General features: G+C 58.2%; 2 protein-coding genes across 13 annotated transcripts in view; both read left to right on the top strand.

The window, feature by feature from the left end:
• The first annotated feature begins 2,441 nt into the window (after window positions 1–2,441).
• On the top strand, window positions 2,442–15,232 carry SH2D5 (SH2 domain containing 5). Of its 12 annotated transcripts, none has more exons than XM_057533130.1 (11): window positions 2,442–2,558; window positions 4,279–4,437; window positions 6,925–7,076; window positions 7,448–7,528; window positions 8,019–8,093; window positions 9,144–9,290; window positions 10,576–10,824; window positions 10,978–11,152; window positions 11,544–11,652; window positions 12,147–12,306; window positions 12,998–15,232. In XM_057533130.1, exons 2-11 carry the CDS (start codon window positions 4,332–4,334, stop codon window positions 13,199–13,201), a joined length of 1,458 nt encoding a protein of 485 aa, XP_057389113.1. In that variant the 5' UTR covers window positions 2,442–2,558; window positions 4,279–4,331; the 3' UTR covers window positions 13,202–15,232. The 12 variants fall into 12 exon arrangements, with proteins under 12 accessions (XP_057389113.1, XP_057389130.1, XP_057389126.1 ...); XM_057533147.1 differs by having other exon boundaries at window positions 7,445–7,528; window positions 10,576–10,728; window positions 10,981–11,152; XM_057533143.1 differs by having other exon boundaries at window positions 7,445–7,528; window positions 10,576–10,728.
• A 7,370-nt stretch (window positions 15,233–22,602) lies between these two features.
• The window catches only part of KIF17 (kinesin family member 17), a 40,511-nt gene continuing 36,710 nt past the window's right edge, over window positions 22,603–26,403 (top strand). Inside the window, exons 1-2 of the mRNA XM_057554394.1 lie at window positions 22,603–22,749; window positions 23,670–23,771. Of these exons, the coding sequence (XP_057410377.1) occupies window positions 22,672–22,749; window positions 23,670–23,771 (180 nt within the window). The 5' untranslated portion in view covers window positions 22,603–22,671. The remainder of the gene's footprint in view (window positions 22,750–23,669; window positions 23,772–26,403) is intronic.

Genomic DNA, 26,403 nt, shown 5'->3' with positions numbered 1-26,403 from the left:
CAGATAATGATGCGGTGGTGGCCGTTTCATGCTGCAGCCCTGAGCGGAACTAGCTTGGCTCACCCAGGAGATGGCTGACTCCCACTGAAGTTTGTTTCCCTTGGTGCAAACCTCGGAGCTTGTACATCTGTTGTACATTTACTAAGGCTACATGCATGGTAGAAGCTCAGAGTTTCTGTGCTTTTGGTGGAATTAGGTCCACTGAGTTTGGTAACCTGAGCTCAGACAGGCGGTTACGTTACTCTGGTACACAAATAAAAATGAAGAAATGAACTTCAAATGTATAAATCCATTTGGTTTTGAAACATATTCCTGAGTGAGTGTATTGGTGAAGACCAATAAGAAGAGGATCCTTGGTGGTCACAAAGTCAGGAGTCAATGTCACATACATTTTCCACACATGTATCTTCCCAGGTCTGGTTTTTGTGGTGTTCTGTTGTAAATTTCTGTGTCCCAGGGATCTAGCACAGTGCCTGCCACTCAGATCTTCACCCTCTGTCCCTTTCTCCTGAGAAAGATTTAGAAGGCAAAATTCTCCCTCTGGTTTTAACGGTTTCACCATCTGAATTTAATTCCTTGGTCTTTTTTCATTTTGACCTGAAACAAATTCCTGTTGCTATTTTTAAAATTATAGGCATCAGGATGAATTGTGTGCCTCAGGAACTCATTAGAGCCAGTAGTTAATTCTGCTGTGGCTTGTGTTGTTTTCTCTGAAGAGTATCAAAATGGGGACTGTGGTCTAGTAATTGGCAAGTTCTCTATTTAAAATTTACATGCTTTTTAGGAAAGCTAGTAAGAATTAACCCTTCATCCTTTGTGTACCCTGAGTTTCATAAATTGGGATTTTCGGAAAGCAGGACCAAGTTGTAAATCAATCGATCTTTCTCATCAATGGGCTCAGGGTTGTCCCATGGCCTCGGTGAAGGGTTTTCCAGAGCACCTGGCATGCGAACTCAACAGACACTTGCCGTTCAATAATGTATAAGAGAAAAAAAAAAATAATAATGTATAAAAGAAACTCAAGAAAAACAGCAAAGTCTAACAGCAGCTAATATCCACTGAGCACTTCACTTACCGTGGGTCAGGCACTGTGCCAAGCACTTTGCCCACGCTAACTCGTGGGAACCCTCACGTCCCTATGATTCAGGTGTTAGTAATACTTCCAGATGAGGCGCAGGAGGATTAAAGTGATTCAGGTGCTTGCCCAAGGTCCCACACCTAGTCAGAGGAAGTGCCCAGATTTGGGACCAAGCCTCGAAGCATTACACCTCGCTGCGGCCTCTTGGAAGGGCATCCAGGTGCTCTGGGGAGACAAAGCAATGCCCCGCAGGCCAGCATGGCTCACACGTGCCTCCTTCCCAACTCCCCTGAGGCCCTCAGACCTCTGCTGTGCCCGCCTACCTCTCAGGGTGCCCACCTGCGGGGGTGCAGCCTGTGCCGCCCCTGTGTCCCTGCTTTCCTGCCGTGTGGCAATGCTGGTGTTTCCTCTGCAGAATTCAGGTGTCATACCCGCCAAAGGCCGGACTGAATCGGGCTTGCTGTTTATTTTTTGGCACCTACAAGGTTCTGGGCCCTTTGGGAACAAAAGCGCTCTCCATCTCCAAGCTGTGGCTGACACCCTGGGCTGGATTTGCTCACCAGTTTCCCCCCATCTCAGTGGATTTCCGTGTAACCCGAAGGGCATGGTCACGGCCCCGTGCAGTGATAAGTGATAACGTTCGTGCCGAGACTTCTCGAGCGGGCTGGGCAGGCTCAGTTAACTCTCTTACGAGAAAGGCCCAGAACGGCCGGCGGGAAGAGGGCGAGGAAAGGGATGCGCCACATCCCCACCCCTCTGGGGCTGAGGGAAGGAAGGGAGAGACTGGCCGAGTTCCCCAGAGGCCGGGCCCTGCGCGCATTCATTCACTCATCAAGATGACAATCCCTGAAGGCCTCCTGCGGGCCAGGCTGCCCTGCGCACTGGGGATGGAGGCCCTTCTGGCCGAGGCTGCTCGCACTCTAGTAAGAGGAGTAGGATGACGGACAGGAGTGGCGAGGGCTCTTCAGGAGGTGGAGGAGTCACTGGTTGTCAGGGAAGCTTCTCGGAGGAGTAGCTGCCGCAGCCGCCGCCGACAGGACGAGGAGGAGCTAGCTAGGGGGCGGGAGAGAAAGACTCTTCAGGAGGAGGGACCCTTCGGCGAGGCCCGAGGCACGAGGCACTCAGGTCCCCCACCCGGGAAGAGGCGCCCTCGGCGGGAGGGAGCTGCCCCTCCCTCCCTTTAAGGCGGAGCGCCCGGGTGCGAGACGGCGGGGGCGGCACCAGGGCCCCTCGCGGCCGCCGATTGGACGGCGCGGCCGAGCGGAGCCGCCCCGCGGGCGCCGATTGGGTGGGCGAGGGCCGAGGTGACCCGGGCGCTGGTTCCCGCGGCCACGTGGGGGACGCGCGGGGAGCGGGGGGGGCCCTGGGAGGGAGGCGGTAGGGGCGGGGCGGGCTCCCGGATGGGCGGTGGAGACGCTCGGGGCTGCGCGGGGGTCGCAGCGCCGAGCTGCAGGACGCGGCTCGAGACGCGGCGGCCGCGGTGAGTGAGCGCCGGGGAGCCGGGCGGGGGCTGGGACTGGGACTGGCTGACCGGCGGGAGCGGGACTCGGTCCCCAGGAGCGGAGATGGGGGAGGTTCTCGGATGGGGAGAAGCACCTCTGTCCCTTCCCCATCACCGTCATCATCCATCACCTCCACCATCACCATCCGTCACTTCCACCGCCCCTCCGCTAGCGTCCTGCCTCGGTCGCCCCTCCGTCGGTCCGAAGACTTTCTCCGCCCCGGGCCGGCCGGGGACCGTCAGCTGAAAGCCCTGGCAGCGCTCCCCAGGAATAAATACCTACGCTATGGAGCGCTCCGTACCGCCTGGACGCTTGCCCCGTATGTGGTTTGGCCCCACTTAATCCTGAAAACAGCACTTTCCGCTTAATGTCGTCTGTATGGAGAGACCGCCCTGTACTGATAGCACCACCTTCCCCACCCCACACGCACACACATCTCGTATCTTCTTCACCTTGCTGTATTTTCCTCCAAGTAACTTAAGCCCCCTGAAATGTTTGGGGTTTTTAAAAAATTTATTTATTTTATTTTTTATTTTGGCTGCGTTGGGTCTTCGTTGCTGCGCGCGGGCTTTCTCTCGTTGCGGTGAGCAAGGGCTACTCTTCCTTGCGGTGCGCAGACTTCTCATTGCGGTGGCTTCTCTTGTTGTGGAGCACGGGCTCTAGGCGCGCGGGCTTCAGCAGTTGTGGCACTTGGGCTCAGTAGTTGTGGCTCGCGGGCTCTAAAGCGCAGGCTCAGTAGTTGTGGCGCACGGGCTGTTGCTCTGGGGCATGTGCAATCTTCCCGGACCAGGGCTCGAACCCGTGTCCCCTGCATTGGCAGGCGGATTCTTAACCACTGCACCACCAGGGAAGCCCCTCCTGAAATGTTGATTTCTAGTACTGTCCCCCCAACCCAGCTTGGGTGCTCCGTGAGGGCTGGGACTTTGTTTTGTTCACCTGGCACGTAGCGCTTGGAAATATTCTCAGCAGGAACAGATAGATGAACAACTCCAGGAGGCAGCTGCTATTACTACCCCACTTTAAGGCTGAGGAAATGGAGTCTGAGAGGTTGTGACTTGTTGGTTACATCAGCCAACCTTGTGGGACCCCACAGTCCACTATCTTGACCCTAGGCTGCATGGTTCAATCTCTCCCACCCTGTGGTCCAGGCAGGTAGGGGCGGCACCAGGGGTTGTACTGGGGGCAGGGGGCTCTTCTGTGCTGCTGAGCCAAAGCCAGTGGAGGTGAGGCAGGTGACTGGAGTGGCCCTGGCAGCCCCAGACCATCTGGCCCAGGAGGCAGTCAGAGAGAAAGCAGCTGTTTTGCTGATCAGATCCGCCCCCAGCACCGGAGGTGTTCCGGGCCACTGCCGCTGCTTCCTTGCCTCACCTGCCCCTGGATAGGCTGGGACCCACCAAACTCCAAAGGTGGACACCCTGCTCACTTGGGGGAGGGCGCTGCCATGGCCTGGGGAAAGAGCCCCCAGAGACCCAGGCTTGCTTCCGAGCTCTCCCCTATGCTGTGTGACCTTGGGCAAGTGACTTCACCTCCTGAGCCACCATGTGCTAAGCACAGAGTCTGCAGGCTGAGTGGTCTCCCACGATGCTGGAAGGTGGGCCCTCCTTATGACAACCATTCAGCTACAGTGCAGTGCAGCAGAGGGCCTCTGTCCGTGACCCTCGAGGTAGTCAACTCATCCAGTTCCCTGTCTCTAAGCAGGGCCACCTGGAAAACCTCAGAGGAGCAAGAGAAGTGCCCCAGTCTCATTTCAAATGTGTCTGCTTAGGAAGGTTCTGGCCCAGAGCCATGCTCCTGTGCAAAACCTCAGAAAAACAGGTCTGATCCAAAGGGATAAGTGGGTGTCTGTGCCTGGAACAGGTAAGCGGGTCTGTTTCCAGGGTTAGGGTGAGCCTGCACCCTCCCTGGTCCCCTGGGCAGCCCCCAACTTGAGGCCTGGGGCCGAAATGCACTGCACCTCTCAGGCTTGGGGGGAAGAAACTTCCAGTTTTCCGGGGTGGGGGAAGGATCAGGTGATGGGGGGTGAGGGGGGACCCATAAGAGGGCCAGTGGCCTCCCCACCCGCACCCCGCAGCCTGCACCCTGGGGTGTCCCCAAGGAAGCTGCGGCTCTGGATCTGGAGGGAGGAGGCTGTGCACAGCCTTAGACACAGCGGTCCCGGCCTGTGCGTGCGCCACAGCCCTCGTGGCTCCTTTCCATCTTACACGCTTAGCGTCTGCGGGACTGTGTCAGCAGCGCCGGCAGCATGTGAAATGTGCTCCCCATCTCTCCCTCCTCCCATCTCTCCTTTATCTCTTTCTCTACTGTCTTTCTTCCCACTCCTCTGTCCCCACTTCTGTTGGCTGCCTTTTCATCCTGGGTTCCTTTGCTCTCTCCCTTTTGCCCCGTTTGGTTTTTGGTCTTTGCCTCCTCCCACCCCCTTCTCCCCGCCCCCGCCCCCGCCCCCGCCCACGGGTTCCGGGCATCCCAGCCCAGGATGTGATTATGAAGTTGAAAGGCGAGTTCCCTGGAAGCCCCGTCTTCACACCTGGAACCGAGGCCACGTAGCTCTTGTGCCAGTTACACACCTAACTTGCTGTATTTAAACGTAAAATGACAGTAGGTAATGGACGTGATGTGAAAAATAATTAGGATCAAAAAGTAGAGAGGTGCCAGGAGGGCGGAACCAGGAAGTCTTCAAAGGGACCATGCAGCCTTTATTTGCTGGCTTTTCCCTTACTGGCCGCTCACCGGATGTGGTCGATTGTTGCTGGTGCCCCCACCTGTCCTGAGCCTGGGGTTGAAGGTCAGGGGCAGGCTGAGGTAGGGGCCGTTCCTGGGCCCTCGGCGCTGAGTCAGCTCCAAAGCACCCAAACCCTCCTTCTCCAGGACTCCTGCAGGTGCGAGAGCACACCTGGGATGCACCCATTTCCTGCCCAGCGCCCTGTCTGATCCCTGCTTTCTCCTGGCGGGAATCATGACTCCCAGGCAGGTCCCCCCACTCCTGGACCGGGTGGTCTCTTCTCAGGTGTGGCCCGGTGCAAGGATGGCACTGAAAGTGGTCCGACCTCGCTGTCCTGCCAAGCTCCTGCCTGACCATCAGGTTTGGGGGTTCCCCATCCCTCGTGAGACTGTACTTGTTGATCACAGCTCTGAGCCTGGCAGGCATCGTGCTGGGTTCTGCGCCTCCATTCAATTCTCATTGACTCCTCATGTCATCCCAGGTTTGGGGACAAGGAAATGGAGGCTCAGAGAGGTGAGGCAGCTTGCCCAAGGTCACACAGGATTTGGACCCAGGTCTCTGTGATCCCAAGTGCAGTGATTACAAGTAGCCTGGTGAGACGGAGCCCGCCAGGATGGGGGATGGAGGTGGGAGTCTAAGTTGGCCCCAGGGAAGCCTGAGGGAGCTGAGTCCCTGGGACCTAGGCAGAGGCATTCAGCCATTCTGTCTGTGACGCGTTTACTCCATGTTCACTGAGCACCAGCTGTGGTCTGAGCTCTGACGGGGAGTAAGTGCTCTCCCTGCCCTTGAGGACGGTCTAGAAGGCAGCTTTCCTCCTCTTCCCCCGCTGGTGGATCTGGGAGAGGGGCCCCAGGAAAGACCAGATCCTGGGTGGCAGGGCTCCTCAGCACCCCCGGGGGCAATTGTCCACCCTCCCTACCCCCTGCCTCAGCATCAGTGTCCGGTCTGGTTGGGGTGGGGTCTTCTGGCAGGGGCTGGAGTCAGGCTGGGTGGAAGGAGCCCGGGCCCCGTGACGCAGCCTTGGCCATCCAGTGCCCCCTGCCCCTGTGGACTCCAGAGCTCCTGCCCTGGAACCTGCCGTGGCTCCCCACTGCCCACAGGGCAGAGCCCCAGTGTGACGTTGAAGGCTGATCCCAACCCGGCTGCTGCTCTGCTAAGTTCTACCTCAGGGCCCCAGCTGCCTTCACTCCTCCGTGCCTTTGCAGACTCTGTCCTCGCCGCTGTCACATCCCTCCTCTTGGGTGCTGCCTTCCCAGGCTGTCCCCCTCCCCTGGCGCTTTGCACAAGCTGGTTACACGGCTGCACCCCCTTCCTCCAGCTCTTTCCTGAAGCTCACTCCTCAGCGAGGCCTTCTCGGCTGTAGTCAACCCCAGCCTGCCCTTCATTTCCTCCTCTCTGCTTTATCACCATGTAGCATATTCCATATCTTACTTATTATTTAGTTTACTGTCGGCTCCATGAGGGCAGGCAGGGAGTTTGTCATATTGGTCAGGGCCGTGTGTCCCCTGGGTCCCAGCGCCCAGGATACTGCCTGGCACACAGCCAGTGCTCAGGCAGCGTTTGTTGGATGCAAGAGCTTGGCGGCCTCTGATGGGCGCTCTGAGGCTCGACCGCCTGGGCACCAGCCCTCCTCCCCCGCCCTTTGCAGCCTTCTCTCCTGCGGACCCTGAAGCCGGGCACCCTGGGGGCCATGCAGAAGGCCGGGGCGGGGGGCCGGAGAGCCTCCGACTGCGGCCCTGCCCCTCACCGGCCCAGGTGCATCACCAAGTTTGCCCAGGTGGGTGGGCCCGCCCCGCCCCGCCCCGCCCCGCCCCGCCCCGCCCCTCCCCACGCGCTGGGCTCCGATGGGCCGTGACTGGGTGGCAGGCCCTGGGGGTGGGGAGGATTCGTGGGTCACGGGCCCATTTCGGTGGCCCCAGCTCTGGAGTGTGTGTGCACGGATGAGGCGATGGGGCCGCAGAGGGGCCGAGTGGCTTCACCAGGGAAAGTAGCAGAGCCTGGACTCCGAGTCCGCGCTCTGTCACCGTCCACAGCCTGCCCGACAGAGCGGAGTGTGTGCGTGGAGGGCGATTTGGAGGACGGGGGTCAGGAGCCATAGGGCCTGACCCCCTGCGCCGCCCTCCCACCCCCCACCCCACCCCCAAGCAGTACGTGGGCTCCTTCCCCGTGGATGACCTGGACACCCAGGAGAGCGCATGGCTGGTGCAGCAACAGCTGTGGACACTGAAGGTAGGGGCTGGGGGCTGGGGAGCGCACTTCCCTGCGGGGGATCACAGCCTTGGGGTGTCGGCCTGGGAACGGCCCCGAGACCCTGTGATCCGTCCCAACCGCCATTCAGAGAGATGGAACAAGTGAGGCCCAGGGAGGGGCAGCACCAACGCCATTCCGAGAGATGGGCCCTGTCAGGACCACACCCGGGCTCCTGGAGCCAAGCCCCTGAAGCCCTGGGGCCCCCTCCCTTGGGCGGTCATGACCTGTGCCCCACAGGTGGAAGCCACAGGTGGGAGAGCTGCGGGGTGGTCACAACATGGCCCAGGTTGGTCTGCCAGGAGCCATCCACACTTCCCCGGCTCCTGGGGGCTCCCTGTCCAGGGCTCAGTCCCCTGGCCGCTGGGGTGGAGGTGGCTGACCAGCCCAGGGGGACTAGTACAGAGGCTGGGCTGGGCAGGGCAGGGCCTGGGAGGTAATGTCTGCCCCCCACCAACTGTCTCCCCCCCAGGACTGTCCCCGCCGCCGGGCTGTCATCCTGAAATTCAGCCTTCAGGGCCTCAAGATCTACAGCGGGGAGGGTGAGGTAGGAACCCGTGTGGGTGCAGGTGAGGACCGGACAGGTGTCCTACTCCCTGGGGATGCACTCGCCTCCACCCAGCCCTGCACTGCCCCTCCAGCCTCCCCGGCTGCCCAGCCTGCTCTGGGCCTTTGGACGTCCTCTCTCCAAGGCCCTCCCGCCCTGGCAAGCGTGGACGACAGTTTCTCCTCCCTCTCACCCCCTGGCCCCCAGCCCTCCAAAATCTCCGGGGGCCACCTCCTGGCCTGAGCATCAGGACCAACCAGCCCCATGAGGTTTCTGTGGGTCCCCAGGCTTGGCCAGTGGGCTGTGGCTAGCCTCTCATGACTGTGGAACAGGGCCAGGCAGGCTGGAGGCCAGTTGGGAGCCCCTGCTTGGTCCGCCATCCTCCTCTTGGTGCAAACCAGTGTTTGATGAACACTAAACCGCGTGCCAGACTGTGAGACCCACGACTCCGGCGCCGCTCACCTAGGACTGGTGCAAATGTGTGCAGGGCTGTGCATTGTGGGGCCCTGGGTTCAGGGCCTGTGCCACCTGCACGAGGTCTCGCTCACCCCCCAGCCCCACTTGTCACAACAAGGACTCAGAGAGCTGCCCTCACTGGCCCAAGTCACCCGGAGAGTGAGTGGCAGAGCCAGGATTTGAACCCCAGTCACCTGACTCCAGAGACCAGGCGTGCAAGCCCAGGGCTGGCCACAACTGCCTGTCCCCGTGACCCGCAGGCCCTGAACCCTCTGCCCCTCAGCTCTGTAACTTGGCATGACCACCCCAGCCAGCAGGTTGGCAGCAGGGAGCAAGGGACCCGAGCTCAGGTCCCCTGTGAAGGATGAGGGTTCCCATGTGAAGCGTGGTTTGGGCAGGCCTGGAAGGAGGGCAGAGTTCTTCACCCCAGAAGCAGGGTGGGCCTGAAGCTGGGCGTGCAGGCTGGAGAGCAGACCCGGGAGGCCTGCCAGCGGGTGTGCGGGGCCCTTGGGGCTGGGCTGGCACACGCTGGGCTGGCAGCTGCAGGCCACGTGGTGGGTCTGATGGAGGCCGGTGTGCCTGCTGCATCCCCAGGTGCTCCTGATGGCTCACGCCCTGAGGCGCATACTCTACTCCACCTGGTGCCCAGCCGACTGCCAGTTTGCCTTCATGGCCCGAAATCCCCAGAGCCCGGCCAGCAAGCTCTTCTGCCACCTCTTTGTGGGCAGCCAGCCTGGAGAGGTACCTGGGGCCCAGGGCAGAGGGCGCAGCACTGGGGGGTGTGCTGTGCTTCAGTGTGGGTTCCAGGGACTGAGGCCGTGGACGGCTCAGCCAAGCTGGCCTGCGCCCCCTCCAGGCATGCACCCCTTGCCACCCTGGCTCCTTCTGTGGCCCTGCCCTCTGAGGACTCCCTCAAAGCGAGTCAGTGGCCTCAGCATTCCCCGAGCTTGGAGGTGGGGACCAGGCTGTGCCCTTAGAGATCGGAGGGTCACACTGCCAGGCCTTTGCCCTTGCTGTTCTCTCTGCCTGCAACCCCTTCCCCGTCTCATCCTGGCAAATTCCAACTTGCCCTTTGAGGCTCAGCCCGTGTGTCTGTGGAGCCCACCTTGAATCCTCCAGACCGCCCCCCATACCTTCTGCGGTCCTGTGACACGAACTGCACTCTGTCATCGGTCTGTCCCTAACTACAGTCACTGGAATTCTTTGAGAGCAGAGGCTGGGTCCGGGTGTTGAACTGTTCTGGTGCTTGGCCCCGTGGGGAGAGTGGGTGGGCGGGTAGATCCCGAAAGTCAAAGCCAGTATGGCCGCCATGAACAGTGGAGCCTCGGCAGCCAATTGTTTGGCAAGCAGAGGCTGGGTTTGGTTCTGCGCAGCAAGCATTTGCCATCACCCCTGTATGTCAAGCCCTGTGCCGGCCACTGGAGTGACAGCTGGCTGAGACATGGCCCTTGATCATCTGGAGCTCAGAGTTCCAACGTGTTGGGCCTGGATGATGTGTGTGGCGGATGGAATGTGTGGGCCCCAGAGTGCTGGGCTTCTCCAGGGGGTCTTCTGTGGTCCATTTCATTAAAGGGGCACAGGGAGGTGGGGAGGAGGAAACTGAGGCGCAGAGATGCCATGCTGTACCCAGGGTCACACAGCAGCTCCTAAGTGACGGAGCCAGGATTGGATCCCAGGTTCTGTGACTTCAGGGCCTGGGCTCTTAGCCACTCCTCCAAGAGGGTACAATGCACAGGGTGAGGGTAGTAAACCTAGGGGTAGGAGTGCATTTAGCCCATGTCGTCCCAGCTCCAAGCATGATGCCTGGAACAAGGTAGATGCTCGGTGTTTGTTAAATGAATAGAGGAAGCTGGCAGGGGATGCTGCATGGTGGTGAGGTTTTGAGGGATAAGAAGTTTTCCCCGGAAGAATAGGGAAGAGCATTCCAAGCCAAGGGGCTGCGTGCCCCCCTGGTGAGTGGACCGATGCCTGAGGAACCCCCCGGGAAACCTCCCCCCGCTGAGCCCGCCTCCCTCTCCCTCCCCAGGTCCAGATCCTGCACCTGCTGCTCTGCCGCTCCTTCCAGCTTGCTCACCTCTCGCAGCACCCTGAGCAACGGGCACGGCCTGAGCCCTGCCCGGGACCCGTAGGGGACGTGTCCCTGAAGCCCCTGTCCGGCCCTGGGGGCACCCCTGGCCTAGTACGGGAACCCCTCGGCGGTGATCAGCTCTCACGGAACGTTAACGCGCTGGTCTCCTTCGGGCGGCTGCCAGCAGAGGGGCCTGGGGGCAGTGGGGTACGCGGGACCCCAGCCAGGGAGTGGGCCATGGACAAGGGAACTGGGCGAAGGTTTGGGGATCAAGAGGGGCGGGTTCTGGACTTCCGTGGGAGGGGATAATGGCTGGGCCTGAGTCTTGGCCGCCCCTGCGGGGTCCTCTTGGTGCCCTAGAAGGAGCCGCCGGAGTCGGAAAGCCGCGGGGGCGCCCGCCACGCCCGCCTGGGGAACCCGTACTGCTCGCCCACGCTGGTGCGCAAGAAGGCCATCCGCAGCAAGGTGATCCGCTCCGGGGCCTACCGCGCCTGCACCTACGAGATGCAGCTGCAGCTGTCGGCTCGGGAGGCCTGTGAGTGGCCGGGCACGGGTGCGCGAGTCGGCGAGGGTGGGCCTGAGTGTGCGTGTCTGCGGGGTCGTGACTGTCGATGCCTGCGCCTGGGAGTGCTGAGGCCTCGTGTCCACGCGAGGGAGGGCAGGAGGGCGCAGCCGGGGCTGCGTGCCCAGGGGCTTGCAGAGGCGACTGCGTAGCTGCCGATGTGCTGTGACTGGGGAGTGGCTGTGCGTGGGGATGTGCCTGGGCGCCGCTGTGCTTTGGGGAAGCAGGATGTGTGCAGACTGGGCCGGGAGCAGGAGGCTGGGGAAGAGACGAGCGCGGGGGTGATGAGGCCTGTGGGCGTGGGCCGGGCTGGGCGCGGGAGGGGACCACCGCTCTTCCTCTGTGCCCTGGATGGTCTCCATAGTTCCTGACGCGTGGGAGGCCTGGCCCCGGGGTCCTGGGGGCCCCTCATGCCTGGTGGAGAGCGAGGGCAGCCTGACGGAGAACATCTGGGCTTTTGCTGGCATCTCCAGGTAGGAGGGGGTGCCCAGCCCTTTGGGGGGGGCGGTCAGAGAAATAGGCTGTGGGCTCCCCCGAGGCCCTGAGGTGTGTCCATCCCTGCACTTGGGTGGAGGCCTCCTGACCTCGGGACCTCAGGCCAGGGGCTTCCCCACCGTCGGCCTCAGTTTTCTCAAGTGTGAAGTGGGGATAATAAAAGGACCTTCATTGCATGGCTGTGGAGAGGATCAAATGAGTTTATTCAGGTAAAGCCTTCAGCGCCTGGCCTGTCACAGGGTTCAGCTCCCTAAATGCCAGCTCTCTACCGATTGGGTCTTGAAGTTGTCAACAATTAGGATCCCCTTGGAAACCTTTTAGAAGGAAAGGCTAAAAGCTTCCTCCCGTTGCGGGCCTACTCTGGGGCAGGCGCTGTGTTCACGATACTGTGGAGCTGTGACGCCATTAAGCAAGCTGAGGCTGGGTCCTGACTGGGGGGCCCGCCCTCAGCCTCTCCCTTCTGCCCCCCCAGGCCCAGTGCCCTCGCCCTGCTGCGGAGAGACGTGCTTGGGGCCTTCCTGCTTTGGCCTGAGCCAGGCACCAGTGGCCAGTGGTGCCTGTCGGTGAGGACACAGTGCGGCGTGGTGCCCCACCAGGTCTTCCGGAACCACCTAGGCCGCTACTGCGTGGAGGTAAGAGTGCTCCTGGCCCTGCCCCTCGCCCTCCAGCCCCGCCCTTTTCTAACCACTGAGGTCCTGAGCCCGCCTCACCCTCATCCCGGGTCCCCATTGGCTCTCTCTGGCCCCACCCCTTATTTAACTCTCCATCCAGCTCTTTCGTCCTTGGCCCTTCTGGCCCCGCCCCCACTGGCCTATTGGCCCCACCTGTACTCTGCTGGCTCCACCCTAAGGCCTCTCGCTCCAGCTAGGTAGAGTCTTGGACTAGGGTGGTGCCTCACATTTTTACAGAAATCTCGGCTTTTAAAAAGTCACGCTTTCCCACTCTCTAACTCATCTTTCAGCAGTAGAGGAAACTGATCAGAGAGGGTAGAGGCTTGCGTGAGCTCACACAGCCTCCGAGTCTGTAGGTCTGGAGTCTTGGCCTGATCACAGGTTTCCAGGGACAGGGGTGGGCAGGAAGGACTTTTTAAATGTGTGGCGTTACTTCCACGCTGAGTGCCTCCGTCCTGTCCAGGCTGGGAGGAGAGAAAGGGAGGGAACCGGGGTGTGGTTTCGCTGTGAGCAGGACAGCGTCCTCTCTGGGCTGAATATCCTCCTCCCTCCTGGGGCAGGATCCTGTGTGAGGGGGCGCTTGGTGCGCTCGCCCATGTGGAAGGGGGAGCTGGAGCTGAAGTCCCTTCCCCTCCTCCCCCACCCCCACCAGCACCTGCCGGCTGAGTTCCCCAGCCTGGAGGCCCTGGTGGAGCATCACGCTGGGACGGAGCGCAGCCTCTTCTGCTCCCTCGACATGGGCCGCCTGAACCCCGGCTACGAGGAGCAGGACTGCGGGCCCGAGGGCAGGCTTCCCCCGACTCTCCGGCCCCTTGGTCATGCCAAGTCCGAAGCAGAACTGCAGGGCCTGGGCTAGGACGCTGAGCCCCACGCCAAGAGGCCCCGCCTCATCCTGGCTCCTGGGCCTCAGCAGGCTGCTCTGCTCTGCCCTTCTTCCACCCCGCTGGGCACCAGTTCCATCCGGTCACTGCCCTTTGGACCAGTCTTCCATCATTACCCTGCCTGTGGGCAGAGCCCTGAGAGTGGGGATTGCCAGTGGCTTCTCACAGGACACGGCCTGTCAGGATTGCAGGAGCGGCAGGCAGAGCTCCAGGCTTCCATGAACTTGCTGGGTGACTTTGGATGCTTGTCTTCTCTGGGCTTCACCTTACTCCTAGGTGGGGAGCTTTCCAAGGTGGGCAGGAAGGTTTGCTCCAACAGAGGTGGAGGCCTCTCCTAAGGAGGCCAGGCCTTGGGGCCCTGACTGGGCATCTCCAGAGAGCTCCTGGCCAAGGCAGCCAGACACATGAGGGAGAGGTATCTGGAGAGGCAGGAGCGAGTTCTCACTTTGGGCGAAGGCGTGGGGACGGGCCACCCTCTCCGTGAGAGAAACAGGGGTGACGTGGTGGAGCTTGGGGCCCACATCCAGGCTGACGGAGCGAGGCCTGTTTCCCATGTCCTTTGAGGCTAAAGGAGTCTTCCCCTGAGTTCTGAAGAGTGGGGCTTAAGAGGGTGCAGAAACGGCAGGACGGACAAAGAGCCATGCCACCCAAAGCCCACACGCAGGTGGACGCCTGTGTGCAGAAGGGGACGTGAATGGGCCGACAGGGCAGAGAATCGCAGTGAACCTTCAGACTAGGAAGGCTGCTTTTTCTCCACTCAAAACCACGGACTTGTGGTTCCTGCTTACTTGGAAGGGATGTCCCAGTCTCATCCCCACCAGCACACCCCTGCCCCCCCAGGCTCACTTTCTTTGGCCATTTGACTGGGAGGGGCCAGCAGTGAGCTGCAGGCTTAGAGGGGTGACCGGGGTCCTGCTCCACTCATCCTGCAGGCCAGACTGGGTTTGGTGGCTGCCTGGGAAGCCCCCCAATGGTGGCATTTCCCTTAATGGGCATCTGTCAGGGGCCACTTCCCTAGGCCAGCCCCCTTGGGGATGGGGGTCAGGGAGGAATCATCCAAAGGTAGAACTGATGTGGGCCCTGCCAAAGGGTATTTGGCCTCAGCGGGCAGTGGGGGTCCATCCAGGGAAATAACGCTAGTCTAAGGCAATGGCCCTGCGGTGATTGACGGATCTGGGTGTTCCCCTGTATAAGTAAACTTGACAGACAGGCATGAATCTACCAGATTAAGATAGGGAGCAAGTTCACTTTGGATGAACTTCTATTCCTGAGGCAGAGGCCAAGTCATGAGTCTGGGGGCTGCCCTCTCCCCCATCTGGGGAGGGGATGTGACTGCTCAGCGCCTTGAAAGTAACAGACTTCTGACTGCTGCATGGACGAGGGCAACCCCAACGGAATAAAAAGAGGGGAGGAGCCTCAGAAGTTCAGGCCTGGTGTTCCCAGCTTACAACCTCCAGCTCAGCAACTGGTCTTGGCTGCGGCCTTGTCACTCTTGTCACAAGGGGTAGGAGGAGGCCGTCCTTTGGGGGCTCTTTTCACTGGAACCACAGCACTGATTTTATACCGAATGTGAGTGGGAACCCAGCCTCATTTTACGGCCATTACTACCAGAACCCATCTCCTCCCTGGGCAAAGCCCTGGCCCCTCGTGGGAGGCACCAGGTTCACATTTCCCTGGCAAGGAGAGGGGTTTGGTGACATGGGGCCCAGGATTACAGCCCTGGAGTCTCACACATTTAAGAAGACCTGATAACTGGTCTTAACCTCTATAAGGGATGGATTTTGTTGCACAAGTTATCTGTGTGGACAAGGTGTCAGGAATGTTCCCAAAGTACTTTAACTTCCTTCTCACAGCCTTTATGGATCACACAGTACACAGGTTTTTGACCCACATGTGCAGACGCCTCAATGTCTTAATTATAGACCACAGTTTTCTCTGTTCCAACCAGCGCCAGCTGTGTAGCCCAGCTCTCCTTACTGTGTGGACTTGAAATAAATAAAATGCATTTCTTCGGATTGTATAGTACAGACTTTTCCTTTGAAAGGCAAGGTCTTTGCCAGTTTGCCGGCTTCGCTTTTGTTTGCCAACCATACCTTCCATTGGTGCTGAATGATGAACCAGACGGAGATCCTGTCCTCCGGGGCTCAGGAGGTCTTGAAGGAATTGGGTAGGTAGATTCAAGCAATGACTCTACTGCTTAAAACCTTCAGTGGGTATTTCCTACAGGAAAAAGACTCAAGTCCTTATATTCTGGCCACTCGGGTTTTCCTTCTGCTCCTGCAACGTGCCACAGGGTCTTTGCACAGCCTGCACAGGCCTCCTTGTCTTCCTCTTCTTCCTTTACCTGATTAACTCCTCAACCTCACCATCTCTCAGTCTCAGGAAGCCTGCCCTGACTGCCCCTGACCCCCCTGCCCGGCCTGGGTGAGGTTTCCTGGCTAGATATTCCATAAAACTGGTCCTTTAGTTTGTTAATACTCTTACTTATGGGATTTTTGTTTGTGGGACATTTGTTTCAAATGTCAGCCTCCCCCACTAGACTGTGGGCACCTGGAGGGCAGGGACTGGGCTGTCTCCCGGCGTCTATCACCGTGCCCGGCAGGCACATAGCTAACAATTTCTGTGCAAAGGGGAGTGTAGAGGAGGTGTGACGGCCGCTATTCTGGAGGGACTTGTGCTCGGGGTGGGGGTGGGGAGAGAGGCCAGGCAGCCTCTCCAACCAAAAGACCAGCTTTCAAAGTTTTTTGTTCTGTTTCTCTATCTTGAGTCTTCATAAAAACAAGGGGCAGCGTCAGAGGGAAGCTTTGCTCTGTCCTCAGGGCTGTGATAGGCTCTGGGGCAGCCTTCCCGAGTAAATACAGGGATGTGGATAAAGGGCAGCAAGGTCCTGTTGCCTTTCTCGGTAGGTCTCTAACCCCCGGGTGAGGCCGCTCCTCTAGTATTTCTCTCCGAGGTGGAGTCAAGCCTGGCTTCCCCTGGGCCACCTCGGGCAAGTTGCTTAACCTCTCTGAACTGGGGCTGTGGGGACTGGAGAAGAGAACGGCTGTGCAGCACCTGGCACCGAGCCGGCAGATGCTCCAGCAAAGCCAGTGCCGGTCCTCCCCGACGGCCGCCCCCGCGCGCCGGCCTCCAGCCGGGGGATGCTCTCGGGGCCCGCCGGGCGCGGAGAACGCGCGGACGTTCGGGAGCCACGGGCTGTGACGCCAGGGGCGTTGCCCAGCAACCGCGAACGCCGTGGCAGCGTGCGTGCTAGCGGGCGGCTGGGGCGGCTCCGGGGACTCGGGTCTTGCGGTGGCGCCTGCAGCGCTGATCCCCCACTGCCCCCGCCCGGTTCGGGCCTCAGGGACGGGCGAGCCCGGGAGCGGGAGGAGGCGGCGGCTCCGGCTCGGGTCCTGCGACTCCCCCGCCGCCCCTTCCCTCCTATCGAGGCGTCCCCCAAGGAGTCAGGTCCACCCGCCGCCGCCGCCCCGCCCCCGCCGTGAGGCCCCGCCCCCCGCGCCGGGCGCTGGCCCCGCCCCCCCGGCCCCGGCGCCCCGGCGTCCCCCGCCCCGAGGTCCTGTGTCCTGGTCGCGGCGTCCACGTCGGGCCGCACCCCGGGGACCCCCACCGCGGCGCCATGGCCTCGGAGTCGGTGAAGGTGGTGGTGCGCTGCCGCCCCATGAACCAGCGGGAGTGGGAGCTGAACTGCCAGCCTGTGGTGACGGTGGACTCCGCGCGCGGCCAGTGCTTCATCCAGAACCCGGGCGCCGTCGACCAGCCCCCCAAGCAGTTCACTTTCGACGGCGCCTACTACATGGACCACTTTACCGAGCAGATCTACAACGAAATCGCCTACCCGCTGGTGGAGGTGAGGACGCCCGCGAGGCCGCCTCTGAGGACCCGCTGGGCAGGACTTGGGGCCCCTCGGAGGGGTCCTGAGGGACTGCCCTGCCCGCAAGCCGGGCGGGAAGGCCCTTCTGGAGGGGCGCAGGTGGACAGCAGCAGGTTGGTCTGAAGACTTCTGTCCTGTCAGCAGACAGCTGGAACCCGTCTACAATGTCTGTCCGGGTCTCCACTGCCCCCGGTGCCAAGGCTGGTCCTCACCCCCATCCTTCCAGCCTGCTTCCCACAGGAACTCTAGCCCCCAAGACCACTTGCCCTCCACCCTCACCCAACACCTTCAGGACTTCTCTAAAAGCTCCAGCCACTTCCCCAGCCTCCTCCTCTTCTCCCAAGAGCCCCAGGTCTCCTCCTCCTCCCCCTCCCCCTCTCCTTTCTCCTCCGCCCCCTCACTAGTTCCCTGCTTCTGCAGAGAGAAGGCTGCTGGCCTGGCCTTGATCTTGGAGAACTGGAAACCCTTTACCTTTGGTCTGACTTACCTTCCTCCTTGGCGGTTGAAGAACAGGGAGGCCACAACAGTTTCTGCCCCTTATAGGGCTTTTGCTTTTTTTCACACTCTCACACTAGGTAGCTCCTTGGCGCTGCGTGACAGGGAGGTTCACATTTCACAGATGGGGAGACTGAGGCCCATAGGGAGGAAACATGGCAAGCTCCCACAGTGAGTTTCTGGCAGAGGTGGGGCTGGAGCTACTCCTGGCCCAAGGCCTCTTTCCTTGCTACCGCCATCTCCCCAGCTGTGCATCGAATCACTAGTGAAGTGAGATGTCACAGGTTGTTTCAGGAAAAAAGGAAAAGTTTGGGAAGTGCGGCATACACCCTCCCTCACTTGAAGCTGCACATTAGGGTACTTGAGGCTCTGGGGAGCCTTGCAGTGGAGAAAATAGTTTGGCTTATTTAACCCAGCATTTCCAAAAGGTATTTGCCCATGGAACCTCTTTGTTTTGGCCGGCAGGCCAGTTAACATCCCCCAGAGCACCTCCTTTGGCCGCAGTCAAAACCACCTGTGAGGGTGGAAGTGTTCTGGAACCCAGAGCCCCCCAGTGGTGAGGGCGTGACTGTAGAAGATGCCCAGGGAAAGAGAGCAGCTCTCCCCAGAGGGTGGTACCACGCTCTGGAGATGGCCAGGCTGTCCTACCATCCTGGACTCCCCAGGCTGGAAGGACCAGAATAGGTCCTCTGGTCCAGCTCCCCCCACCTACCCCGAGTCCTTGAATGTCCACCCTGTGGCAGGAGCTCACTCTTCCCAGAGCTGCCTGCTCCACCTTGGCTTCTTAGCTCCTAGAAGCCCGTTCTGCACGGTGAGTCAGAGTCAGCCACCCTGACGCTTCCAGCAACCTGCCGTAGCTCTGTCCCCAGGGCCCCTCTGCTTCCTCGTCCAGGGTTGCCCCTCGGAGACTGGAAGATTCCGAGATTGAGTTCTCCTTGGCTTTGCCTTCTCCAGGGCCTCAGCCTTGCTCATGGGTTCCCCTCCGCATCCTGGAAATAATTCCCCTGAGCAAGCCTCCCTTGTCAGGGTTCCCAGGAAGCCCCAGCCCAGAGGGGGAGACCTAAGGAGACAGTGGCTACCTCAGATCTCCAGTTCTCACTTCTGTCCCGAGTTCACTGCTACAGGGGATTCTGTCAGACCCCTACCTCCAGTCATCCCACAGAGCCTCAAACTCAACATGACATAGGTTCCTTCTCATTCATTCATTCATTCAGCTAACAAATAGTATTCTCATACCAGGCCCCATGCTAGGCATGGGGAGCGCCACCCTCAGCCAGCTCATGATCAGGTGGGGGAGCAGCTAAGCTAGTAGCTACAAGCCAGGGTGATGAGTGGGAGGAGAATCCTGGGGGACTTTGGCAGCATAGAGAAGGCTAGCAAACCTGGGCTTGGAGGGGATGGGAAGGCAGGGAGGACTTCCTGGAAGTGGTGAGATCTAAGCTGAGACCAGAAGGATGAGAGGAGTCAGCCAGGCAAGAAGGTGAAGGAAAGGGCCTTTCAGGTGGAGACCAGCATGTAGCATTTGATCTTCACCAGACATATGTAGAGCTGGGGGCATCATTCCTGGCGAGGAAACGGAGACCTTGAATGTCACAGAATGAGTTAGGGGTGGTTTTGCTTCCCAGCGCAGTGCCAGGTCCCCGTGCTCCATCCTGCTGCCTCTATTAAATGAGCGGCATGTGAATCATATGCAAAGCACAGTTCAGCAACTTGGAGCCAGGAGTAGCTGCACCCTTCGGCCGGGCGGCTGTGTGTCTGTCCTGCTGGGCTCTGACCACCTCCAGGTGGCCTCCTGCCCAGGCCCTTCCCTTCAGTTCCTACTGCACGAAGCCAAGCCCCCAGCACTTCAGACTGACCCTTCCTTCCCTTCCCCACCCTTAAATCCAGGCTCTGTTCCTGATCTTCTCTGTCACTGGGTGACCTCTTCCACTCTCCTGGGAGCTGTCCAACTCAGCATGTCCAACCCTGAGCTCCTCACCTCCACGCCCAGTCCACTACCTGGTCTGTGGGTTCTTTCCCAGCCAGTGGCTTTGCCATCTCCCCGTCCTCCCCCCTTCACACCCATGACCTTAGAGTCGCCTCTGATGACCCACCACCCAACCCACCCAGGGACCAGGTACTGTGGCTTCTACCAGGACAGACTAAGGACAGGCCTGGTTTCCAGAGACATCGATGCGGTAGAATTTGGCCCCTGGATGGAACACAGAACTGTTCATTTGGGAGAGGACAGAAAGGGGACATGAGGCAATTTAGCACAGATGCTGTTATTTCAATTTCAATAGTTATGCGTTGATTTTAATGGGAAGTAGAAGAAATATTTAGCACGTCCAGCCTGTAATGCAGCTTCACGGGAATTATTGCTGAGGATGACATCAAGTTAAGTTAAAAAGAGAGTCAATTAACAGTTTGATTTCATGAAAATCATTTAGTAAATAATAATGCGGGGAACATGGCAGAACCTGGGGTGGACAGAGTGGCTGACATGTAGGACCTGCTCCACGTGTGTGCATGTCTCTGGTGGGTCTGGAGGTATCAGTTGATGGGTGAAGCGTTTCTGAAATCTTATGTTTTGCCTTAATGCGTGTAAAATTGTCTTCTACTTCACTCCACAGCAGCGTGGTTCTGCAGAACCTTCTGCAGTGGTGGAAATGTTCTGTATCTGGGCTGTCCAATTCGGGACTACCAGCCGTATGTGGCAAGTGAGCTCTTGACATGAGGCTAGTGCTTTTGAGGAACTGAATTTCAGTTTTATTTGATTTTTTTTTTTTGCATATAAATTTATTTATTTATTTATTTTTGGCTGCTTTGGGTCTTCGTTGCTGCACGCGGGCTTTCTCCAATTGCAGCGAGCGGGGCCTGCTCTTCCTTGTGGTGCACGGGCTTCTCATTGCGGTGGCCTCTCTTGTTGTGGAGCACGGGCTCTAGGCGCATAGGCTTCAGTAGCTGTGGCACGCAGGCTCAGTAGTTGTGGCTCGTGGGCTCTAGAGCACAGGCTCAGCAGTTGTGGCACACAGGCTTAGTTGCTCCGCGGCATGTGGGATCTTCCCGGACCAGGGCTCGAACCAGTGTCCCCTGCACTGGCAGGCAGATTCTCAACTACTGCGCCACCAGGGAAGTCCCTGAAATTAATTTTAATAATACATTTTATTTGACACAATAGTATCCAAAATATTATCATTTCGATAAAACATAATAATAGATACTATCATGGCATAATAGCTATTAGGGAGATATTTTACATTGTTTCTTCATACTAAGTCTTTGAAATCGGGTGTGTGTTTCATACTTACCGCACGTCTCAATTCAGGTGCTTAAGTGTCCATAGTTCAAATGAAATGAAACACAAAAAAATAAAGTTGTGTTTGATGGGAAAATATTTTACACTGCTTCAGTTTTTAAATGTAAATTAACATAAATTCAGTTCCTCAGTCGCATCAGGCACACTTCTGGTGTGGCTTGTGGCTGCCCTACTGGACAGGGCATAAAAAATATTTATTTTGATATAGAATCCCTTGTCAGGTCTGGGTGACGTTGATGGTCCAGGCACTGCACCGTGTTGTCCCTGGGGCTTCGCATGCCCTGGCTCTGAGGCTCCTGGTTGGGTGACTGGTCTGCCACGGCTCTCCCACACCTCAGGGGGCCCATCCTGGTGTGTCGCACCTGGCCCTCTGATGCGCTGAGGATCGTGACTTCCAGTCTTCCTTCCCCAGCAGTCCCTGGGGATCCCGAGCCCCACAGTGGTCTACGGCATGGGTCTTTCGTTTTTTTTTTTTTTTTTTTTTTAATATTTTTAATTAAAAAATTTTGGCTGCATTGGGTCTTAGTTGCAGTACCCGGGATCGTCGTTGTGGCATGCGGACTCTTAGTTGCGGCATGCGTGTGGGATCTAGTTCCCCGATCAGGGATCGAACCTGGGCCCCCTGCATTGGGAGCGCGGAGTCTTACCCACTGGACCACCAGGAAAGCCCCTACAGGATGTGTCTTTGCAGTGGAAACGGGCACAGATGCCACCTGGGCCCTGGGGGCCTGGGCACAGCTCTCTGGGCCCACATTCTAACACAGGATTCCCCTGCCCCCATACTAAGTTCTAGAATTTGTGATCTCATGAGCTGGGTGAGGGCAGGGACTAGGGTGTCTTCCTTGTTCATGGCTCTGTCACCAGCCACAGCTCCCCTCAGGGAAGAGAGTCGGTACCTATGGAAAGAACAATCTCATCAGTGAATGAAGGATGCCCTTGGGGATGCCATCTGGTTTGCCTCCTACTTCTTCCCAGCTTCGTCTCCATCCCCCTCACCCGAGTGCCACCTGCTCTCAGCCTCTCACCTCTCCGGTCTTTGCTCAGGCTGTCCCCTCAGCCTAGAATGCCTTCCTCTCCCTGTCACCTGTTAAAATCCAAGCCACCCTTTCTGCTCCGCCTTTCTCCTCCACCTGCCCAGGGAGCTTGGCCTGGCTCTTCCTGCACCTTCTGTCTCCCCCTCTTGGCACTCCCTCTCCTTGCCTGTCCTGTACGCCATCATTACATGCACCTCCACCTCATATGAGGATCATGTGTATATGTCTGTCTCCCGCACGTTCCAGGCAGACACTTAGGGAGCACCTACCTCTGTGTGTCAGCACTTCGTGTACCAGCACGTGAAATCATTCCTGTGTACCCCTCCCGACAGCCTCAGAGGAGGTGCTGTCCTTACCCTTTGTTACAGGTGAGGAGGCTGAGGCTCCACGTGCCTGAATAAGGACAGGCCAAGGGCACAGTCGGTAAAGGATGGCGGCCAGGCTCTTAGCCTTACGCAGGGACAGTCTCCTACCCCACCGGGCAGTGACCCCCTTGAGGACAGAGCTGTGCCGCCTTCATCTCTGCGCTGCCCTCCCCCAGCCCTGTGCCATCGTGGTGGGAGAGCCAGGGAGGGGCCCTAAGTCTGTGAGTCAGGAGGCAGCCCTGCAGCCCCGGGCCTGGCCCCAAGCCTGGCTGAGCTCGGCCAGCTGAGCCCTGGGCTGTGTCCTCCCACGCAGGGTGTCACCGAGGGCTACAACGGCACCATCTTTGCCTACGGCCAGACAGGCAGTGGGAAGTCCTTCACCATGCAGGGCCTGCCGGACCCCCCCTGCCAAAGAGGCATCATCCCGAGGGCCTTCGAGCACATTTTCGAGAGCGTCCAGGTATGGGCCTGGGGGATGGAAGGGGCAGGGTTGGGCTCCCCAGGCGTTACCGTGAATGGTCCCAGAGCGCTCTTGACCTGGGCAGTGGTTGTGGGATGCGGTCAGAGCGGCCTTGACGCGGCACGGATGAGCAGACCCAGGCTCTGGTTTCTGAAGAGCTGATGGGAGAACTTAAAGCTGAGAAAATTCTACATGCTGTGTGTTCCTCCTGCCATTTTTGGATTTTAACATTTCGTATAACACTTCACATGGATATGATGACCCAGAGTGCTGGCCCAAGAAATGGCTGTAAACAATCATAGCTTCCTTTTTTAATTGAGCAGTTGCTACAGACCAAGCATTGTGCAAAGCCCTTTGCATAATTATCTCACTACCACCCTGGCCCAGGAGGTAGCTGTCATCCTCATTTTTGAGATAGGGAAGCCAAGGCTTGGAGCCCTTATGGGCTGGGCCCAGACCAGTTATCCCAGTGTCCAGGCTGCAGGTGAGACGTGCCCTGCTGACCACTCGTGAATGTGCAGAGATTCCTGCATCTGGGAAATGGCAAAGCAGGGACCAGTCAGCTGCAGAGCCCACTGTACTACACCTGGGACTCATTTTGATGACCCACAGGAACATCAGGCAACTGGAAGAACTGCCGGGGATCAGCCCAGGGCCAGTGCTTGGTCCAGGCCTTACCTGTGGCCTTGGTCTCTCTACCTGAACAGTGGGGAGGCCTCTCCCATTTCCTTTCCCATGCGGCTTGTAGAGAGAGCATGAGTCCATAGCAGTATGAAAATGATGCTACTCTGAGAAGCCGGAGAGGAGGGGAGAGCTTGCCAGGCAGGTGGGGCCAGGTGAGGCTGGGGACACCTCCTGCCACGATGTCCTCTTGTGATGTCCAGGCAGCTGGTGCTCAGGTATCTTTGCTCTCCCTGCAGTGTGCAGAGAACACCAAGTTCCTGGTCCGGGCCTCCTACCTGGAGATCTACAATGAAGATGTCCGTGACCTGCTGGGCACTGACACCAAGCAGAAGCTGGAGGTGGGTGCAGCCCTGACAGGGGTGGGTGGGGGGAGCTAGAGGGGGAGGTTGGCATTGGGGGTGCTCCCTCAGAAATATGGGGAAGGGTCCTGAGGACACAGGCGCTGGTTCAGACTAGAATGGGAAGTTTTGAACTTCAATTTTGGAGTAGTCTCAGAGTCTGTGAGGCAGGGGAGGGGTTAATGGGCCTACCTGCACCACGCAAGGGGAGGGGATGCCTTCTCTGGGGCAGTGCCACTTACATCTGTTGAAATAGATGGAATTTGGTGACAGATTTCATTTGAAAAAAGGGTTCCACTTCTAAAAAATTATTTTGAAACATTCTAAGGGACTTTCAAGCTAAAAAGGTAATAGTGATCATTTATTGAGCACTTACTGTTTACTGACTGCTTTCGGCACGTTATCCCATTTAATACTCCCAGTCACCTCGTTAGGTAGATACAGGTCTCCCCAACTATCGGAAAGCAGAGCGAGTGTTTTGTAAGCTGAAATGGCATAAAGGGAAGAGTATCCCCTGCTTTCCAAAATCTTGTTTCCACTTTGCTTTTATGAAAGACTGACATTAGTATGACAAAGGCTTTTTTGGTAAAAGTGAAAATCGGATTTCTTTCCGGCTTGAACTTAGAGAAAGTTGGGGATACCCATATTATTATCCTCAGTTTACCGATGTGGGAAGGGAGGTTTACAGAGGGTAATTAACTTGCCCAAGCTTCAACAGCAGGAAGCTGGCCAAACCTGGAGTTGAACCCAGATCTGTCTGACATCAAGTTCCTGCATCGCAAACATCCCATTTTACCGCTGCAGATGGGCTCAGATTCTGGGACCTTGTCCGCCTCTGAAAGGGGTCTGGTGTGGAGGTGTCCAAAGATCGATGATATGACCTCAGAACGTTGTTGTGAGGATTGAAGAGGGTAACAAGGGTGAGCTGCTGAGCAGAGGGTCGGCGCATAGTAGGGGCTCGATGTGTGAGCTCTTTCTTGCCATTGGGATTCCGAGAAAGGATGAGGAATATGACCTGGGGGTTGCAAAATGGACTCAAGACAGAAAAAACTACGGCTGGCCCAACTGGTCACTGAGCATTGCTCATCTCGTAAATTGTCCTCAGTCTCCTGAAAGGCTAGAATCAGAATGAAAGAACATCATTTCCCAGCTGGGTGAAGCAGAATTAGATGCTTTGAGGGCTCTATCAAGATGGACAGAACGTGGCTGACCCTTTGGAGAGCCCAGCGAGGTCAAGTGACCTGCCAGGACTGGACAGCCAGGTGGTGGCAAGGCTGGACCAGGTCTGGGACCTTTGGGCAAGGCTAGGTTATGTCTCCTGTCTGGGACTCTCTGAATGCTGGATGGGCCAGGTCAAGTCCAAGGAGGAGGGACTTCCCCGGTGGTCCAGTGGTTAAGACTCCTCACTCCCAATGCAGGGGGCATGGGTTCCATCCCTGGTCGGGGAACTAAGATCCTGCATGCTGCATGGCGCGGCCAAAAAAAAAAAAAAGTCCAAGGAGGAGCCCAGTGAGGGGAGACTGATCCAGATCTGTGGCCAGCATGCTGGTGGCTGCCCCCAGACTCTGGGGCTTCTCATCTGACCAAGAAACCAATGCCCCCCTCCACGCCCCCCGCAAGAGGCCCGCAACCAGCGGTGGAGGTTGACCTTACCTCCTTCAGAGTCAGAATGCCTGAGCTGGGGGAATGTCAGTCATTAATGAGCAGCAGTCCTGGGAGGTTGCTATGGAGATTGCCATTCTGCAGATGAGGAAAGGAGGCTGGGAAAGAGGAGGTGACTTGCCTGTGGCCACTAGGTTAGAAAGCCACAGAGTCAGGGTTGGACATTTTCTGTGGCCGAACTGCCTAAGTCTCCCCAGGGCACAGGCCTTGACAGCCACGGGAAGGGGCGCAGAACCAGATAAAGGGGCTGCTGCCGATGCCGCCCTGTCTTCCAGACCCTCACTGACCTCTAGATTGGACAGGACGTTGGGATCACCTGGGTCCCGTCCCACCCCATCCATGTGGGGCAGGGCTGTTTCCCTGCTCAGATCCAGAGCCCCCCACTTGCCCCTAGGCCCCCCAGTTGTCCTGGCTTCATTTGGAGGGACTGTGAGTTCCTCTCTGACCCGCAACCATCGTGTGGCCCAGCTGAACAAATCCGACCCCAGGGAGCAGCTGTTTTGAAAAAAAAACTTGCTTGTGCTGGCCAGATAGTGGAAAAATCCTTAAAATTTTGAGCCAGAAAGACCCTTAGAGAGCTTCTAAGTCCAGTCCTTTCATGGTATAGATGAGGAAACTGAGTCCCAGGGAGGGGAGGGACTTGGCCAAGGTCACACAGCAAATTACTAGCAATGGCGCTAATACCAGAATATGTGGGATCTGAGTAGTCAGGTGCTTTCCTCCCAGACTTTTTGGGGTGGGAAGTATAGGAAACCCCGGGGGCAGTGAGAAGCGAGTAGTGGGGTTCCATCTGAGGGGGGATCATTCATGAGTTGAGTCATCCATTCAACAGAGACTTACTGGGAAGACCCTGGAGGTCAGGCCACAGACTATAGCAGGTCCACACGGGTGTGAACTATCCCCCACCCCAGTCCCCATCCAGACCAGGACTGGCCCCCAGCCCCCTCCTCCTCAGCTCCTCACAGACACA

The sequence above is a fragment of the Balaenoptera acutorostrata genome, chromosome 1, assembly GCF_949987535.1.
Source record: "Balaenoptera acutorostrata chromosome 1, mBalAcu1.1, whole genome shotgun sequence".
Lineage (NCBI taxonomy): Eukaryota > Metazoa > Chordata > Mammalia > Artiodactyla > Balaenopteridae > Balaenoptera > Balaenoptera acutorostrata.
Note: the sequence above shows the minus strand (reverse complement) of the source record. Positions and strands in the feature narration are given on the sequence as shown.